This window comes from Muscardinus avellanarius (assembly GCF_963383645.1).
Source record: "Muscardinus avellanarius genome assembly, chromosome: 12".
NCBI classification, from domain to species: domain Eukaryota; kingdom Metazoa; phylum Chordata; class Mammalia; order Rodentia; family Gliridae; genus Muscardinus; species Muscardinus avellanarius.
Genome location: NC_137798.1, coordinates 92,498,863 through 92,517,366, shown reverse-complemented (window position 1 = coordinate 92,517,366; position 18,504 = coordinate 92,498,863). Strand labels below are relative to the sequence as shown.

Sequence of the window (18,504 nt, the reverse complement as noted above, 5' to 3'; positions counted from 1 at the left end):
ATAGTAAGGCAGTCTGGTACCCAAACCTATGCAGTTTAACAGTTTGTTAAACTTTTTATAACAAATAGGAAGTAGTTTAAGGTTTCTGGGCCACATGGCCTTGTCATAGCTACTCATCTCTACACTGTATAGTGTGAAGGCAAATAGACGCTGCGTGAAAGATGAATTTGCTGTTTTCCATTAAGACATGACTTACAAAAATAGGGCACAGGCAGGATTTGCTTGAAGGTACTAGATTGCTGACCCTCGCTCTACATGTTTCCCATGTGTTTTGTAATGATCCTCACATTTTTCCAGTGATTTCTTCTTTGGCCCTTCAGTTACTTAGACGTATATTGTTAATTTTCAAGTGTTTGGGAAAATTTCTCGATAATTTTATGCTATTATTATTTAATTCTGTTACTGTCAGGGAACATACTCTGTATTTAACTTTTGTTTGTTAACAGTTTGTGATTCAAAATGTTGTGATCTTCATGGCATTTATGGCACTTAGGATATGGGGAAGTCTGTTCTGTTTCCTTTCTTCCCTACTGTTACTGTGCTATTGTAGTCTTTAATCTTTTATATATTTTGAAAACCACATAATAATGACTATAATTTTTTGCCTAAATAGTATTAAAATGAGATGCTTTTATTTATATATTTTTTATTTGGAGACTTTTACTCAAATGCCTAAATCAAATTTCTATTTGATATTGTTTTACTTTTGCCTGAATTTTTTCCATTATCATATTTTATATGCGGATTTGCTAATGATGAATTTTTTCAGAACTTTTTTTTCCTTTTAGAAACCAAGTTTTGCTATGTTCCCTAGGCTGGCCTCAAAATCCTGGGCTTATGGGAGTCTCCTGCCTCAGCCTCCTGAGTAGCTGGGATTACAAGCACATGCAGTTACACCAGCTTCTCACTTTTACTTGACACAGACTGTGACTCAGTTTTCTTTCTTTTTTAGGGGTGTCATTGGGGATTGAACACAGGGACATTCTACCTCTGAGCTACATCCCCAGCCTTTATTTTTTGCTTTGAAACAGGGTCTCACAAAATGACAACACACTGGCCTCAAACCTGAGACCCTCCTGTCTCACCCTCTGCAGTCCTGGGATTACAGATTTGTACCATGGTACCTGGCTTTGACTCAGTTTACAAAAGATAATTTTTGTTAGATATATGGTTTTGTGTTGATTTTTCCCTCGGCATCTAAAAGAGGTTATCCATTGTCTTCAGACTTGCATCACCAATGAGAAGACTAAGATAATTTTTTAACCTTTGTTATTACATACTGATTTTGTCTGGCTGCTTCTATGATTTTTTTCTTTAGCACTGGTCTTAGTAATTTGATTACCATGTATCCTAATGCGTATTTTTTCCTGTGTGAATGTTTTTGCTACTTGGGATTCATTTGGCATTAACTGCTATTAATTCTTTGGAGTGAGTTTTCTAGATAATGCAACATTTATTTTTACAATTTTATGTTCTTTTATATCTTTTTTTTTATCATTTTTATACTTTATTGGTACATTGTTATTATATATCATAATGAAGTTCAAAGTGATACAAACATACACACATAACACTTGGTGTGTTTCCTTACCGATCCCACCCCACGCTCCCTGCCCTGCACCCCATACATGTGAGTGAGATTGGTACTGATGCCTCCATATATGGGTATAGCATCATTTGAACTGTTTTCTTTATCAGTTCTACTTTTTTGAATTTCCCACCTCCCTCCCCCAATCCCTTTCCAGTATTCTGGTCTCTCACCATATTATCTTAAAGTTCCTTTTCTATTTTCTAACTAATACATCTGAGAGAAACCCCAACTCTTGACTTTCTGAGATTGGCTGATTTTGCTTAGCATTATATTCTCTAGTTCCATCCATTTTTCTCAAATGACATAATTCTGTTCTCCTTTATAAAGGCTGAGTGGAATCCCATTGTATATACATACCACATTTCCCTTATCCATTCATCTGGTGACAGGTAGCTAGATTGGTTCCATAATTTGGCTATTGTGAATTATGCTGCTATAAACCTGGATATGCACTATCACTATAGAAATCTTACTTTAATTCTTTTGGAAAGATATCGAGGCATGGTACAGCTGGGTCGTATGGTTTTTCCATTCCTCATCTTTTTAGAAACCTCCATACGAATCTCCATAGTGGAGATTAGAATCCCACCACAAGTATATAGGGGTTCTTGTATCCCCAGATCCTCATCAGTATATGTTACTTTTTTTTTATTTTTGATGATTGCCATTCTAATCGAAATGAGATGAACTGAAATGAGTGTAATTTTAGTGTAGTTTTGATTTGTATTTCCCTGATTGCTAATGAGGTTGAGCATTTTTTATTTATTTCTTGGCTATTTGTAATTTTTCTTTTGAGAAATGTCTATTAAGTTCAGTTGCCTGTTTTATTTTTTAATGATAAGCTTTTGGAGTTCTTTACATAATCTAGATATTAGTCCTCTCTCAGAGGAGTAGCTGTCAATGATTTTCTTCCATCCAGGAGGCTTTCTCTTCAGGCTCTTTGATTGTTTCCTTTGCTGTGTAGCTTTTTATTTTGATGTCATCACATTTAATGATTCTTGACTCTACTTCCTAAGCTTTGGGGTTCGTATTGAGGAAGTCTGTTGTTGATATATGTTGGAGAGTTGATCCTTTCTTTTCTTCTAGTAATTGCAAAATTTCTGGTCTAATACCTTTGATCTATGAGTTGACTTTTGTGAGAGATAGGGGTCTAATTTCATTATACATATGGATGCCCAGTTTTCCCAAACCATTTGTTGAAAGTGGTATCTTTTCTCTGGCATATGTTTTTGGCTCCTTTGTTAAAACCAACTGGCTCTAAGTGTGAGGATTTATTTCTGTAATTTTTCTTCTACTCCTTTGAGCTGTGTATCTTATTTTGTGTCAGTAAAATGCTGCGTTTGTTATTAGAGTTTCACAGTACGATTTGAAGTCAGGTATTCTGGTACCTCAAGCTTGGTTCTTACTGCTCAGAATTGCTTTGTCTATTCTAGGTTTGTTGTTGTTTCTCTGTATGGACTTTTTTTCTTGCTCTGTGAGTAACGTTGGTATTTTGATAGGGTTTGTATTGAATCTGTGGGTGGCTTTTGCAGTATGGCCATTTTGACAGTATTATCATTTGTAGGTTTGCCCTACGGTGATTCTTGAGCATCTTGAATGTTTTCATTCACCAGTCAATATCTTCTAATTTTACTTATCTCCTTAATTTATGGGTCTGTTTCTGTCGACTGATTCTCTCTCTGTCCTTCATCATTTGTCATATTTTTCTATTTCTTCACATTTCAGTAATTTTTTGATAGGAGCTGGGCATTTTGTATATATTACTTTTTTTTTTGCCATACTGGGGATAGAAACCAGGGGCATCCTACCTCTGAGCTACACCCCCAGCCCTATTTTTTATTTTATATTTTTATATTTATTTATTTATTTATTTATTTTTGCGGGTCTGGGGATGGAACCCAGGGGCATTTGACCTCTGGGTTATACCCCCTGCCCTGTTTTTTATTCTTTATTTTGAAACAGAGTCTCACTGAGCTGCAAAGGGCCTCACTAAGTAGCTGAGGCTGTCTGCAAACCATGATCCTCCTGTCTCAGCCTCCCAAATGCTGGGATTATAAGCGTGTGCCACCACTTCCCGCGAATATATATATATATTACATTTTGAATTTTGTATATTATTGTATCCCTTTAAAATATTTGAACATAGGCAAATTGTTTCCTTTTGGATCAGTGTAATTCTTGTAAAAAGCTTGCTTTTAAGTTTTTCAGGTGGGTGGGCAGGGTTAGAGTAGCTTTTCTTTGGGGACTATTTATTTAACTTCACTGTTAAAGTATGACTTTCCTGGGATGCCTAATGAATACCCAGTGAGTTCAAAGAGTTCCCTCCGTTCTGGCCATTGGAAATTTGAGTAATTCTGACCCTTTTTGATCTCAGAATAGTTTAGCTCCAAGTACCCTATCAATTATTCTTTTTTTTTAGAATTCTTTCTTTGTGTGACTGTGTATTTTACCCTACACACACCAGAGAATGATGTTTTCAAATCTGACCTAGCATGGGTTTTCTGGGGCTCTTTCTATCTATAGTTCTAACCACCTTGACCTCTCTGAACTCTAGTCTCTGTTTTCAAATTGGCAAGTCTGCTGAACTCCATGGGATTCCCCTTTGTGTGCCGTGGTCTGGCAGTGCCTCCTTCTCGGTGAGTGCTGAGACAGTTGTAGGGCTCACTTCGTCTCCTCCCCAGGTCCGTGGTACTTTACATTCCGTTGCACATGTCTGGAGACATTTGTTTCATGTATTTTGTACAATTTTCCTGATGTCTGTGGCAAGGAGTAATTTCAGACTTTGATACTGCTTCTTGGTTAGAAGTCTTCCTTTTTATTTTCTCTTCAGTACTAGAAATGGAACCCAGGGACATTGTACCTCCAAGCTATACCCCCAGCCCTATATTTTAGTCTTTTTAGTTTTTGAAACAGGGTCCCACTGAGTTGGAGAGGGCCTCACTAACTAGCTGAGGCTGTCTGCAAACCATGATCCTCTGGTCTCTGCCTCCCGAACGCTGGGATTACAAGTGTGCGCCACCATGCCTGGCTTCTTTATGTTCCGTATCCTCTCATTCTTTCCATCTTACTGTCTCCTTTTATCAAGTTTTTTTTTATCTACCTCTCATCTGCTATTTAGTTCTCTTATTGAGTTTTAATTTTAATTTATTATTCATTTCTAGAAGTCCTATTTGCTCAATTACATTTCCTTGAATATTTATTTATTTTGGTGCTGGGAACTGAACCCAAGGATATTCTATCTCTGAGATATACTCTCAACCCTTTTTTATTTTTTGGTTTGAAACAGGGTCTCACTGGGTTGCTGAGAAACTCACTAGATTTTTGAGGCTGACCTTGAAACTGATAATCCTGTCAGCTCCCCAACTACCAGAATTGCAGGTGTGGGCCACCACACCTGGCTACTTAAATACTTTTAATAGTTTCTTATACTTTTCTCATATACAGATGTTTTGATGCTTTAATTTTATTTCTCTACTTGCATTAAGTTTATTTTATATTGTTCTTACGGTAATTTCAGTATTCAATATATTTTTAAGGCTGGTTTTGCTGATTATTGTAACTCACAGATGGTCTCATTTCTTTTTTTGTCTTTCTTCTTCTTTTTTTTTTTTTTTTTTGTGGTACTGGGGTTCCTGGAAGCCCTTCTACCTCCGGGCTACGCTCACAGACCTATTTTTTATATTTTTTTAATTTGGAAACAGGGTCTCTTAAGCCAGCGCGGCTGGCTTCGAACCTGCGCGATCCTCCTGTCTCCGCCTCCCAAGCGCGGGGATTACAAGCGTGCGCCACCACGCCCGGCTTATTTCTTTGTATTGATAGGGTTTTTTATTTTATTTTTTAAGCTTATTATTATTGAGTTTCCACCTGGAGGAATTCTTTGAGGGATGAATTGAAAGTTACTTTGCCCCCCCATGAGACTTATATTTGCTTATGAATTTGTTTAAAGACATAACCTACACATAGAACCACTCTGGATGAAATTTCCCACCTGAGGATTCATGATTCCTGTGAATTCAGGTCGTCCAACAGTGTGAAGACTTCTCTGATTACAGTGTTCAGGAAGATTCGTTTCCCTCTTCATGCACTGCCCTGCCTTCTTTAAAGGGGGTTCTTTTTTGTTTTTCATTCTGAGGAGTTCACTGTGTTAGGCAGAGGTCTTCAATTCAAATCCCCACCCGGGAGAGGTTCTAGACTTTATCTCTTATTTCTCCTCTACCTACAGCACAAAAATCAGGGGTCCAAAGAATTCATCTGATACTGTAGCGCAGAATGGACTAGGTGTTCTCCAGGACTCCCACTGTTTTTGTTTACAGTTTTCTTAATTCTTTGACAGCTCAGCAGTGCATTTAAAAAGATGTTTTTACATTTATCTAGTACTTTTTATTTTTGTCAGGAGTTTTGTTTAAGCTATTTTGTCAATCTTACTGTTAGAAATCTCTTGTTTTTCAGTATAGAATCCTATATGTACATGCAAATATTAAGTTGAAATAAATGCATCTTTTCTCTGTGGGGTCTATGAAATACAGATGTATAAATTTTAATGTCTATAAATCTATGAGTGTACGTTGTTTGTCATGTATAATCTGGCGGTTCTTTCTTGCCTTTTTACTCTCTCCTGGACTTCTTGGACATTATCCAGCGCTTGGTTTCAGTTGGACTCGATTCAAAGAACGCAGTTTGTGTTTGGGACTGGAAAAGGGGGAAAGTGATGTCTATGGCTCCTGGTCACACAGATAGAGTAAGTATTTTCTTTTGGGATTTCTAATGGGTCTCCGGCAGGAAAAGGCTAGAGGAGGCTTCAGGGTCACTGTCAGGTCACAAGCAACTAAAATTTTATAATTTGTGAAAAATTATATAGTAATGGGGGAAAGGAGAGGAGGGAGAGAAAAACAGGAATGAATGCTAATATTTGTAGAGTTTCTTTTTTAGGTGATGAAATATTCTAAAACTGACTGAAGTGATGATTGTATAATTCTGTAAACATAGGAAGAAACATTGGAGCTGGGCGTGGTGCTGCACACTTGTAATCCCAGTACTTAGGACACTGAGACAGGGGGTTCAAGGCCAGCCTCAGCCATGTAGCAAGACTTGTAGCAACCTAGCAAGACCCTGTTGTGAAACAAGAAATTAAAAAGGTTAGGGGTGTAGCTTGCAAGTAGAATGTCTCTGGATTCAATCCCACGTACCACAAGAAAAAAAAAAAAACATTGGATTGTATACTTTAAATGCCTAAGTTTTATATATGAATTATATCTCAGGCCAAAAATAAATTTTAAAATTTATAATTGCATAATTATAAATACCCATAAAATACTATAATACATATGCATTGTAGGACTCAGAGACGTGATTCAGTATCTCTAATGTTAGCACAGAACATTTAACCCACATTTGCTTTAATGTAAAGTATCCATTTTTTATGTTTCTTATTTCAAACAATTTTACCGTAGTGCCGATTTATAAGGGATATATTACACACCCATTACGAGGTTGGGTTTATCAGGCACTCATTATTCAAACATTAAATTTAAAATCAAATGGATGTGTCTAGAATCCATTTAGTTTGTTTACCACTAAAGTGCTGAATACGTGTTATGGTGAAAAATGATGTTGCTTGTGTGAATTTAAAATTATGTATTGGTATAGGTACATAGCTCTGTGTTAGACTGCTTCGGTATGTGCAAGGCCCTGGGTTCAACCCCAGCCCCACAAAAACAGCATAACATAGCATTAGTATAAATGTTTTAAAGAGCTAACATTTTTACTTCAGAAACTTAATAAATACGTATTTCTTATTCCAGGGAAAATAGCATAATAGTAATATAAAGAATACTTTGAATTTAAAATATGCAAAAGTATAAAGAATACTGTAATTAAATATTACACTACTTGTCCAAACATGGATCACAAATTTCACAAATACTTAAAACTCTGTAGTAGGTTGTGTGTGTATTAAAACCTGAGCCTGAACCAGCACAGAGGCAGAGCCAATTATTCTGTTTTGCAGGAAACTATGAATCTGTAAAAGTTGTACCCAAAATTTTGTGTTCATTCACATGTTGGGGAATATATTTGGTTTTCAGCAGATTCTCACAGGAGCGTGTTACGTAGTCTCTCTCATTCTCAATGTCGTTCTCACACACAAAATATTTATAATTATTAAAATGTTAGGTAATTTTATTAGCTGAGTGTTTTGATGTCTTAGATAAAGCATTTTGCACAGTAGTAATTTGGATTTATTAAATCAACTAAGCTGGGCGTGGAGGTGCATGTTTGTAACCGCAGTACTTGGGAGGCTGAGACAAGGAGAATCACAGGTTTATGGACAGCCTCAGCAACTTTGTGAGACCCTGTTTCAAGATAAAAAATAAAACAGGGCTGGAGATTTAGCTCAGAGGTAGAATGCCCCTGGGTAAATCTCCAGTGCCACCAAAAAATTAAGTAAATAAACAATTATAAAAATGATATTGTCAATGGAATTAAAATATTTTCATGGTTCATTTTATCGCTATATTTTTCATATAACCTATATTATGAGATTAAGTTAGAAAGTATATTCTGATATAAATATTAATTTATATGGTATTTTCTTCATTATTACAAAGTATCACTGTAAATTTTTAGAGGTACTAAACATCTTAGGTTAGATTTTGTAGGGGTCAAAGACTATCTAATGGTGAAGACCATCAGAGAGCAGAATAAATGAATTATTTTTCAAATGTTAGTATTTTCCATTTATTGTTTGAATTATATCTTTCTAATGCATATTTTATTTCATCTGAGCTTTATATTGTAACAGAATGGTTTGTATGTAGTAGAATTTTCAGGTTCTTTGATATGAACAAAGCCTAGAAACCTCTAGAATTTAAGTACATTTAAGTTAATTTTTTTTGACCCATAAACAGAAAGCTACACAATACAAAATAAAAATTGCTCTGAAGCTTATATTTAGATCCTCTATGAAAGCAGTTCCTTGTGATAGAAAGCCTTCAGAATGTTATTATTTTTAACTATCCAGTGTCACATGTTTGTTCTACTCACAGTCTTGCCTCTATAAAAATTTTGCAGTTTCCTGCCTCATATCCCAGTTCTGCTAAACAATCCTTGTTATTTATGGACCAAATCTCCCTCCCTCACCTCCACCACTCTGTACTGGGGATTGAACTCGGCTCCTTACGAATGTTAAGGAAGCATTTTTTACCACTGACCCACATCCTAATCCTTTATTCTTTTACTTTATTTTGAGACAGGGTCTCATTAAATTGCCTAGGCTAGCCCCAAACTTTCCATCCTCCTACCTTAGACTTTCAAATTCTGTAAAAAATTAAAAATAAACACTAGTTGTTTCATAAAGTTCATAAAAACTAAGAAACAGTTCTTATTCCTTATCATTTTAATATTTATTTCTCATATGGTTTTGAAATATGGTGTTCTGATTATCATTTTTGAGACTGCTGTAGTTTGTGATAGGGAATGGGCCGCTTGATCTTTTGACAGTATTATTAAATAATTCTGGACATAAATATTTTACCTGTGAATCTGATTTGTTTACAGATATTTGACATTTCTTGGGATTTGTACCAGCCAAATAAACTTGTCAGCTGTGGTGTAAAACATATCAAGGTACTTGAGGATCTTGTTTTATAATAGTCATGTTTAGTTTTATGCTACTAAGTATATATAACACTATTAATGATTTAGGGTATTCTCAGAATTTGGGCAGTACTCATTTTTAAAATGTCACCTTTTAATGTTTTTTGAGTTATGTAAGCAAATAAATTGCCCCTTTTTGAAAATATCAATGAGAGCAACATACAGCCCCCACCCCATCTTTACTGTTTCCATCTGAGACTAGGTATTAGATTTGGTCCTATTAGCTAGCATATGATTTCTTATCTTCTTCTTCTTCTTTTTTTTTTTTTTTTTTTTGCCATACTGGGAATGGAACCCAGGGGCATTCTACCTCCAAGCTACACACCCAGCCCTATTTTTTATTCTTTATTTTGAAACAAAGTCTCACTAAGTTGCAGAGGGCCTCACTAAGTAGCTGAGGCTGGCCACAAACCTGCTATCCTCCTGTCTCAGCCTCCCAAGTACTGGGATTACAAGTATGTGCCACCAGGCCCAGCTTCTTATCTTCATTTTCATTGTTAACTTGTCTCAAAATTTTAGCCTAAGTTTCATGTAGATGTTATTTCATGAATTTAAGAAAAGCATGGTATATTTTTAAAGTAATCTAGGTCAACCCCATATTCTTACAAATAAGAATTAAAACCAGTTGGCTTATCTGCTGTAACACAGCTTCTAACAACTAGGATGAGGATGTGAACATTAAATTGTATCATAGGGCAATTTCTTAGGTAATTTCTAGTTTGCTGGTCTAATATAGCAGTGAAGCATTGGAAATATATATATATATATATATATTCCTTCTTTGGTAATTCAATTATACTATGTGCCTTTTAGTTCTGGAGTTTGTGTGGAAATGCTCTAACCCCGAAACGAGGTGTCTTTGGTAAAACGGGTGACCTTCAGACAATATTGTGCCTAGCCTGTGCTCGGGATGAATTAACGTATTCTGGTGCACTTAATGGAGATATATATGTATGGAAAGGAATCAATCTTATACGAACAATACAGGGAGCCCATGCTGTAAGTATATTTTAATATTTTACCCGATTTTAGGTGTTAACTACTCAACCTTGTTGCAGAACAAGGTTAACTGTATATTACATTATATACAGCTTCTGATCAGTTTGGTTTCTTGAAAAATGCCATTCTAACTGAATTTGTTTGTTTTCAAGATTTCAATAAGGAAATGTTATGCAACTAGACTCATGGATGTTTATTAAATTATTATAATTACTATCTTGTTGAAATCACTGCTTTAGCAGTGTCTTTCTCAGAATAGTAGTAAAGAAAAGCTTGCCGACTTCAACCTTATTCTTCATTGACATGGTAAAATAGAGCTGCTCTTAAGACTTTGCTACGTTTGTGAATATACTTCCTCCCCAATAGGGAATCCCCCTGCCTCCCTTCTATCTCCCTCAGTTAGACCTCCTTATGTGCTCATCTGTGGTTTCTCCTTCTTCTTCTAGAGTTCCTTCTATGATCCTTTTTCTTTCTAGCTTCTGCATATTAGATAGAGCATCCAAATTTTTACTTTTTGTGACATGGTTTTATTGGCACATTTTAAGTATACATAACGGGGTATAGAGTGATAGAAACGTGTGTGCATACAATCGGGGTGTTTCTCTCCAGATCCCAGCCCACTCCCTCCTTGCTATCATGTCACTGAGATTGATGTTGCTGATTTCAAGTATGTATGTGCATACATGTGCATATGTGTATAATATATGACGTTATGTGAACTCTTGCCTTCATCATGTCTCCTTTTCCCCTTCCTTCCCTAAACCCTCTATTGTGCCACCACTGGAGTCTCTACTTCTCTGAGGTCTCGTTACCTCGCTCCACATCTCCCTAGCCTCCACATATGAGAGGAAACACATAACTGGTCACTTTCTGAGACCAGCTAATCTTCCTTAGCATAATATTTTCTAGCTCCATCCATTTTTTCTTGCTGATGACAGAAGTTTTTTCTTCTTTATGCCTGAGTAAAATTCCATTGTGTATATACCACAGCTTTGTAATCCATTCATCTGTTGATGGATACTTAGGCCAGTTCCTTAATTTGGCTGTTGCTAATTTTGCTGCAAGAAACATGGATATGCATGTATCACTCTGATATTCTGACTCCAGTTCCTTTGGAAAGATGCCCAGACCAATCAAAACTTTGAATGGCTTTTAATTTGAGCTTTTTAGAAATTGGGTTCCTCTCACAAATTGAAGGGAGCTAAATACCACAGAGCTGCCACATTGTTAGAAGTAAAATCTTCACATAGAAATGTCCTGAGCAACCTAGGTGTGGTAGTGAATGCCTGTAATCCCAGATACTCAGGAGGCTGAGGCAGAATTGTAAGTTCAAGGCCAGGCTGGGCAACTTAGTGTCTCAAAATAAAAAATGAAAAGGGCTGGGGATGTGGCTCAGTGTGTGAGGCCCTGTGTTCTATCCACAGTACCACATAGCACACAGAAAAGTCCTCAATATATTAAAGAATCACATATAAAAGACGTATGTGTTAGTTTTCTGTTGCTATTACAAAATACCTGAGAAAATCAGCTTGAAGGAGTAAAGATTGATTCTTACGGTTGCTTGGGTTCCGTTGTCTGTGGGCTTGTGGTAGGGTCATGGCAGGAAACACATGGAAGAGCCCAGCTGCTCACTGGATGGCCGCTGAGAAGCAGAGAAGAGATGATGAAATTAAACCTTCAGAGGCAAACCCCACCCTGTGACCTTCTTCTTCCTACTTCTTCTCCTGTTTCCTCCACCTTGCAGCAGTGCCATCAGCTGAGGACCAAGCACATGGCCTTGGGGGGCATTGACAGTCTAAACCATAATAACTTGCTTAAGCAAAATGCCTGAAGACCAAAAATGCCAGGCAGTTTTCCACAAAATTGTGGCAACTCACATTCTTATCATCAGTATATAAAAATACTAGTTTTTCTCATTTTTATTAGTACAAAATGTGACCAGTATTATAGTTTTTGGCTTAGCTTCTGGGTAGAGAAAAACATGGTAGATAATGTTGTCTTTAAATTTTATTTCCCATTTCTGAAATTTCCTGTATTATTGAAATGTATTTCTTATGCTCTTTTTCTATTAGTTGACTTTTCTCATCCTTTGCTCTCTTGGTTGGTTGATTGTATTGTTGGATTGCTTTTCTTCTCTTTATTCACTTGTATATTAGGGATATTTACCTTTTCAGCCATTCACATTGCAAATATTTCCTTAGTCTGTTTTAGTTTATGATATATTTTCTTATGTGGAAAAATTTTACATTTTTTCCATTATGGCTGTTGAGTGACCTGCCATGCATAGAAAGGTCACACAGCCTGAAGACACACAAGTATTTTAACTTTTTCTAACATCTTTGTTTTATTTTTTACATTTAGAATTTTGCCCTCTACCAAGTGCTGTGTGAATGTATGCCACTGTCAACACGATTCACATTATGATCTGAGACGATAATGCATCAATAAAAGCATATTAAAAAAGAATTTGTCCTCTATAATTTAGTTTTACATATAGTATAAGATTTAACTGTATTTTCTTTTGCATTATGTCCATATCTTTAAATGCCACCTTAATAATACATATTAAACTCCTAAGGAGTGTTTTAGGTTTTCTCCTCTGTTTTCAGTTGTATGTTTATTCCTATGTCATACCAAACTATTTCTAGATAGGTTTCTTTCTTTGTCTAGTAGATGCTCTTAGGAACAGCTACTATAATTAATTATTAAAATTAATGTATTTTAAATATTTTATTTCATCTTCCAGGCAGGGATTTTTAGCATGAATGCTTGTGAAGAAGGCTTTGCTACTGGAGGCAGAGATGGCTGCATTCGTCTTTGGGATTTAACTTTTAAACCAATTACTGTGATTGATCTCAGGGAAACAGACCAGGGATACAAAGGTAATAAATAAAACAAATTTTTATTATTAGGCAAATTTTTAACGTACCAAGGATTATCTCTTTCTTAGAGAAAAATAAATATATGTTTTATAAATCCGACTTTGATTTATATACATTTGATTATTGAGGAAGACTTCTGCATATAGAGTTTGAGTTCCTGTTACAACAAAGACTTTCTTTTTTAAGTACGGGGGATTGAACTCAGGGGCATTCTACCTCTGAGCAACACCCCCAGCCCTATTTATTCCTTATTTTGAAACAGGACCTCACTGATTGCAAAGGGCCTCACTAGGTAGCTGAGGCTGACCACGAACTGTGATCCTCCTGTCTCAGCCTCCTGAATACTGGAATTACAAGCGTGCGCCACCACACCCAGCACAAAGATGCTTTTGTGTATCTAATGCTTATTATAATGGGAGCTACAGAGAGATGTGAAAGGCGCTTTGGTAACCTTGAATATTGAAAATATTTTACTAATAGAATGATAAATATAACTACTTATCAAATAAAGTGTTGTAAATGAAGTAAATGGAGATTGGAGGAACTTTTGTTAATGGTTATTTAAATTTGTGTAGATATGGTTTTCCTTTATCCAGATTTATGTGTTAGCAATTGGGGTTTTATTTCCATTTGGGGAACTTTAAAAAATTGATAAAATAGGATCATTTAATATAAAATAAATAAAATAGGATCATTTAATATAAAATTTAACATATTATTTGCTAATGTGTTTTAGTCATATTCCAGTCACCGAGCAAGTATGTAACCTTGAATATTTAGCCTCATCAATAAGTTGAAGATAATAATAAATATTTCAGCTTAGTGCCGTGGCATATACCTGTAATCCCAGTACTTTTAAGACTGAGACAGCACCATTTCAGGTTCAAAGCCAGCATGTTAACCTGAAGATCCTGTTTCAAAATTTAAAAAATTAAAAGATCTGGGGGTATAGCTCAATGGTAGAACACCTGGGTGTTCCGTGCCCTGTAAAACACACACACAAAAAAACACACACACAAATACACACAATAATATAAAACATAAACTGTCTCATAGTATTAAATGTGTTAATATATGTGGAAATACTTAGGAGAATATCTGGGCTGTGATGAACGTGTGAATTTTAACTGTTATTCTGTTTTTATTATTTTGACTGAGCATTATTATATTTTAAAGCTTATAAAATAATTTGATGCTTTTTGAACTTTGATTCTCATAAGAATATTGTGAGATAAACAGTATCTTAATAGTGGCCATATTGTACAGCTGAGAAAACTGAGCAAAACAATTTTCCCAAGGTAACAAAAGAAATTGTGGAGTACACAAAAAATATAATTCTCTTATTAATGAATCTGTTTATGAGAAGAAATTAAACATAAATAAGTGAAAAGTCAGATCATTATTCCAAAAATAGAAATCTATAAAGGTAGTTCCTGTGGTAATGACTTTTTTTGTGTGTGTGGTACTGGGGTTCTTGGAAGCCCTTCTACCTCCGGGCTACACTCCCAGACCTATTTTATATTTTTATTTGGACACAGGGCCTCTTAAGCCAGCGTGGCTGGCTCCGAACCTGCGCCATCCTCCTGTCTCCACCTCCCAAGTGCAGGGATTACAAGTGTGCGCCACCACGCCTGGCCTGTAATTACTTATTGAATGATGTAAACTATTAGTGTTATTAGACGTTGGCTAAGGAAGTATTCAGATTCTCTGGAATTGTCTAATAAAGAAGGAAGGACAAAGAGTGTTTGTCTTTAAGGAGGGGTAGAAATTAGGTCTATAAAGAGAAAGATTCCATGTTGAAAACAGTATGTACAGTTGAAGAAAGAGGGATGTGGATCAAGGGCTTACTCCTTCCTTCCTTCCTTTCTTTGTGGTACTGGGAGTGGAACTCGTGGGCCTCCTACCTCTGGGCTATACCCCCAGCCCTATTTTTATTTTTTATTTGGAAAACAGAGCCTCACTAAGTTGCTGAGGCTGGCTTTGAATTGTGACCCTCCTGTCTCAGCCTCCCAAGTACTTGGATTACAGGCGTGCAGCACCATACCCAGCTTTACATATTTCTTCTATTTCATATCTAAGGTATAAAAGATATAAAAATCAGTTTTCAATAGGAATATTGGCATTATATTATTAACGCATTATTATTAAATACTATATCAATACTAATATCCTCTTCTACAGGTTTGTCTGTGAGGAGTGTTTGTTGGCGAGGAGACCACATTTTAGTTGGAACACAGGACAGTGAAATTTTTGAAATTGTGGTGCATGAAAGAAATAAACCTTTCCTAATTATGCAAGGGCATTGTGAAGGTGAACTTTGGGCACTTGCTGTTCATCCTACAAAACCTTTGGCCGTGACTGGAAGTGACGACCGTTCAGTCAGGTAAGCAAATTATAAAGTAATTGTGTACACTAGAATTTGTCCTTAGATAAATTGCTGAAACTTTAGATTTAAATTTTATAGCTTATACCAAATGAACATAATTAATAATTACTTGAAGTTAATAGAATTTACCATTAGATGATTTTTTCTCATAAAAATATATCACATAAGCTGGACACAGTGGTGCATGCCTGTAATCCTAGTACCTAGGAGGCTGAGACAAGATGATGGCAGGTTTGAGTCCAGGTTTGGCAATTAAATGAGACCCCCAGAAGCTTAACAAGACCCTCTTTCAAACTAAAAAAAAAAAAATAGGGCTGAGAGTGGCTTGGAGATAGAATGCCCCTGTGTTCAATCCTCAGTACCACCTCCCTCCCCCAAAAAAATGTGTGTGTGTGTGTGTGTGTGTGTGTGTGTGTGTATTAGTTTGTTCCATATCAGAATGTACAAGGCTACTACTACCTTTTAACAGCCATATAATACTCTACTGCATTAATAGCTATAATTTATTCCATGACTCTTGACAAAGTTTCTTCTAGTTTTATGTTTGCAATGAATTCCACACATGTGTCATTTTGTACATGTATAAATATGAATGTCTCTATGATGAGTTCTTAGCAGTGTTCAAAGGATATATACATTTTAAATTTGATAGGTAGCTGGGCATGGTGGTACATGGTTGGAATCTCAGTACTTGGGAAGCTAAGACAGAAGGATTGCAGGTTCATTGCTATCTCAGCATCTTAGCAAGACCCTGTTTCAAAATAAAAATAGCTAGAGGTATATCACAGAGGTAGAATGCCACTGGGTTTGATCCTAGTTTTGGGGGCTTTTGTTAATTTTGTTTGTTTGTTTGTTTGGTGGTGGTACTGGGGTTCCTGGAAACTCTTCTACCTCCAGGCTACACTCCTAGACCTATTTTTATACTTATTATTTGGAAACAGGGTCTCTTAAGCCTGCACGGCTGGCTTCGAACCTGCGCGATCCACCTGTCTCCTCCTCCCAAGTGCAGGATTACAAGCATGTGCCACCACACCCGGCTATTTTTTTAAGATAGATAAATACCTTACCAAGAGGCAGCAAAAACTTCACACACCTATCAAAATATGACAGGGTCTGTTTTCCCACACCCGTGTTATCACTACTTATTACCACAAAAAGTAAAAATGTATTTTATTAGTTTTGAGAATATATATTTCTCTCATATTGAGTGATGTTAAGTGTGTTTTTATTGCAAGAAGCTAGGTCCCCAGAGACAAGAGACAGTGGCCAGAACTGGAAAGTAGGTTACTTTATTCACCCGTGAAGTCTCAGTAAGCAAAGCTTAGGATCGGAACCCTGAACACTGAACATACAAGTTATTTTATACATTTGGTCACCTAATTGTAGAGGGGAAGGGGAAGCATGAGATTTATCTCACCTCGCATAAGCAAGAGACAGAAGCAGAATGGCAGTCAGTCAGTATATCATCTCTATCAGTTCTTTGTCTTATCTCACAGGCTGTCTAGGTAGGCTCTGCTGGTTTATATCTGAGGGAAGCTGTGCTGTGTCTTATCTTCCGAGCTCCTGCCTCATCCCTCCCCACCCCATCCCATTTTGAGAGTTCTCAACATGTTTGACAAGAAATTTTCAATTTGAGGGACTATTTTCAGTCAGCGTCATAAAGGTGACGTGTGGAAGCGGGTCCCCTTATCTACTGAGGTTTCTATTACTCTTTGGATTAACCCCCTGACACATGGTATGAGGCAGCATCGACCAGGATAAAAACTCCCATTACCTCTTTGAGAAGGTTGAGAATGAAGCCAATAAAGTTTTCCAGTTCCCAAACCATCTTTGGAGCATATTGCTGTAAGACTTGTTGACTCTAGAGCTTTCTGCCAATTCATCAGCCAGAGTGGTCAATCCCTCTAAGGCTCAGATAACAGTTCCATCAGGGGCTCTTTACTTAAAAACTTTGTAACCACAGTGTTCTAGGAGGGTGAGCAGCTGGCCTGTTCCTTTGGCACAGCCTTCAAGAGTCTCATGTCCAAGGAGGAGGTCATCAACATACTGGAGTAGGGTACGGCCAAGATGCCAAAAGGAAAAGACTTGAGGTCATGGACCAGGGCATCTCCAAAAATAGTGGAGGAGTTTTAAACCCCTGGGTCAATTGAGTACAGGTGAACTGGTTTTATATTCTAGTTTATGGGTATTCCTGTTCAAAGGAAAACAGTTCTTGGCTCTTAAGAGCCAGATGGATACTGAAGAAGACATCTTTTATGTACAGGTCTTGTGAATGAGTGCACAAGTTAGGCACTGTGGAATGTGGGATGACCGTGTCCTGGTTATTGACCCACAAGTCCTGCATGGGCCCGTAGTCCTGGGTCCCTGGCTTTTTGACTCGTGAAAGAGGAATATTCCACTAGGACTAGATAACGTGATAATACCATCTTGTTGAAGTCTCTTTATTTTTTTTTAATTTTATTTTATTGGTGCACTGTATTCATACATCATAGTGGGATACAAACTTTTGTAGACATACATGCACACATCGCCCAGTCAGCCCCCACCCGATCCCCACCCCATTCCCTCCCCATCCCTCCTTCCCATGCTTGGCTTAGTGGTTGACATCTAGTATTATAGCAATTTATCCAAAATTAAAAATGTTAATCTCACATAACAGTTTCATTTGTCTGACACCAAGCTTTTGATAACTTAAAGATAACATTTCAATATTTCTTTTTGCTTTCTTTCTTACCAGAGCATATTTTTTTCTGTTTTTTTAGGTGAAACTATCATATATTCATATATTTATTTTTCAGAAAAAATCTATCCTAATATGTAATATGAATTCTAGATACCCAAAACGATCTTGAAAAAGAACAAAGCTAGCAGATATATATTTTCTGATTTCAAACCATATAAAGCTACAATAATTGAAACAGTGTAATACTGTTCTAAAGGCAGATATATAAACCATTGGAGTTAAATACAAGCCTAGAGCTAACTTCTTCCTT

At 36.5% G+C, this 18,504-nt stretch overlaps 1 protein-coding gene across 1 annotated transcript in view; it reads left to right on the top strand.

Moving 5' to 3' along the window:
* EML5 (EMAP like 5) overlaps positions 1-18,504 on the top strand; it is a gene marked incomplete at both ends in the record, with an annotated part of 167,747 nt that overhangs the window by 40,318 nt on the left and 108,925 nt on the right. The window contains 5 exons of the mRNA XM_080708026.1: positions 6,231-6,329; positions 9,146-9,214; positions 10,058-10,243; positions 12,990-13,125; positions 15,307-15,508. Coding sequence (XP_080564152.1) covers positions 6,231-6,329; positions 9,146-9,214; positions 10,058-10,243; positions 12,990-13,125; positions 15,307-15,508 — 692 coding nt within the window. The remainder of the gene's footprint in view (positions 1-6,230; positions 6,330-9,145; positions 9,215-10,057; positions 10,244-12,989; positions 13,126-15,306; positions 15,509-18,504) is intronic.